Source organism: Cyprinodon variegatus, unplaced genomic scaffold, assembly GCF_000732505.1.
Source record: "Cyprinodon variegatus isolate N-32 unplaced genomic scaffold, C_variegatus-1.0 Scaffold899, whole genome shotgun sequence".
NCBI lineage: Eukaryota > Metazoa > Chordata > Actinopteri > Cyprinodontiformes > Cyprinodontidae > Cyprinodon > Cyprinodon variegatus.
Genome location: NW_015151352.1, coordinates 123,403 through 125,210, shown reverse-complemented (window position 1 = coordinate 125,210; position 1,808 = coordinate 123,403). Strand labels below are relative to the sequence as shown.

The 1,808-nt window shown below is 37.7% G+C and overlaps 1 protein-coding gene across 1 annotated transcript in view; it reads left to right on the top strand.

The window, feature by feature from the left end:
• mlkl (mixed lineage kinase domain-like) overlaps positions 1 to 649 on the top strand; it is a 23,430-nt gene extending 22,781 nt beyond the window's left edge. Inside the window, exons 10-11 of the mRNA XM_015397960.1 lie at positions 244 to 390; positions 522 to 649. Coding sequence (XP_015253446.1) covers positions 244 to 390; positions 522 to 571 — 197 coding nt within the window. The 3' untranslated portion in view covers positions 572 to 649. The remainder of the gene's footprint in view (positions 1 to 243; positions 391 to 521) is intronic.
• The last annotated feature ends 1,159 nt before the right edge of the window (positions 650 to 1,808 follow it).

The window sequence follows — 1,808 nt, the reverse complement described above, 5'->3', positions numbered from 1 at the left end:
GAAGTTTAGATTCTCAATATGAGCTGACTTTTCCTTTAAAATGACATCACTAGCTACTTTTAGTCATAAGATGATTTGGCAATTTAGGCCCTGATCACAAAGGTATATAAAAAAATCTGGTATCAAACTTATTAAGCTTAAAGGCTGGAGATAAAGGATGATGGATGTTAAGGTTACTGATTCTGGCTTCCTGAAAGCACATTCAGAAGCTAAAATACAATAAATTTCTCTTTGTTCTTCCAGACTGTGGCGGTGATGATAATATCATTTATAAAAAGGTGTTTGAGGAAAAATATCAGGAGCCTCTCCCTGCTGATTGCCCTGAATCGCTGGGAGAGCTGATTACTGACTGCAGGGCTTATGAAAGCTCCGAGAGGCCGTCTGCTGGAGGTAAGGAGCAGCTAGCTTCATCAGCTCACTGCATCATTTGTTGTGTTGGTAAATCAGCTATTTTGGATCTAACTTTTACAGTGAAACAATTAAGGCAGAGCAGCTTCTCTCTTTGTTTTTGTCCTCTGCAGTGTTGGTGGATAAACTGCGAAGTGTGTTGGTACAGTTGGAGAAACGCTGATCGCCTTCATCTTTCCCACCGCCGTCACAATGTCTTCAGCTATCATATTCTGGGTTTTTTTTATGATCCTACACTACTTTGATCGTTTTCTTGTTTTTTTGGTTAATTTTCTACCTGTTGTGGAGGCATAGGATTCTTTAACATAAAGAGAGGAAAACTTTAGCAATTATCATTTCCAATTTTTCCATTGCATTATCAAGGTCAATTCCAGTTTACAAAACTCCAACCAGGGGAGGATTTCCCATCAGGCAATACTAGGCAGTTCCAAGTTCCTGGGGGCCCCATAAAACTCTGTTTCCATGTATGGTTAGTACAACTATTCCTTATTATGTTTTTGATTAAAGTCCTTTGGCTAAAATGCCATCAGAACGCTGATAATATTAAGTGTGTCTCAAAAAAACCTAGAACAAATAATGGATGTCTATTCTATTAACGTTTCTCTATCTGTATAATGGGTCTGTTTTATGTGTTGTCTTCTCCATTCAGAGGGGCCCCTTGCCTGTCTTTGCCTAGGGCCCCACATTTCCTAAATCCACCCCTGTCGCAGACATACTAACATGTCCTTAATAATTTTTTTTTTTTAACTTGAATTCAGTTGTTTAATCCATTAATATTCATCATTACTGCTGGTGTTGTTTATGCATTTAGCTCGATTGCCCTGCCACTGTGCTGCTAATACACAGAAACCGCCCCACTGAGGGACGGATCCAAGGTTATGCTGTTAATCCATTTAGTTATCATTACTTTAAGAAAGCATGTAGATCGGCTGCAGCTAGAAAAATAAGTACAATGAATGCAGTATTTTGGGTTGTGCTTATTAGAGCTTTATTTGAGAGTTCACTTTAACGATCGCCTTTAATGACGTCCACAAACAGCATACTGTAAAATCAACAAAAAAGTTACAGCACTTCTTCTTTACATTTATTGGCAGTTAGCCAGCAACAATAAGGCGGGGATTGCTTCTGAACTGGAAGGTAGAGAGAGGAACTTATTGCTGGTAGTTAGCTTGATTCTAAATAAAGAAAACTTTACTTTAAATCTAAGAATTCTGATTTTTTTTTTTTTTTTTTACAACACAAGTGACCATTACTTCACAAATACAACTGCAGAGGTGTAAAGTAACTGTATTTGTACTTTGTTACCTTCCTTAAGTAACTGAGAAACTAGTCCATGCATTTGTTACTTCAAGGCTGGACTATTGTAATTCTTTACTATCAGGAAGTCCACAAACTGTAGT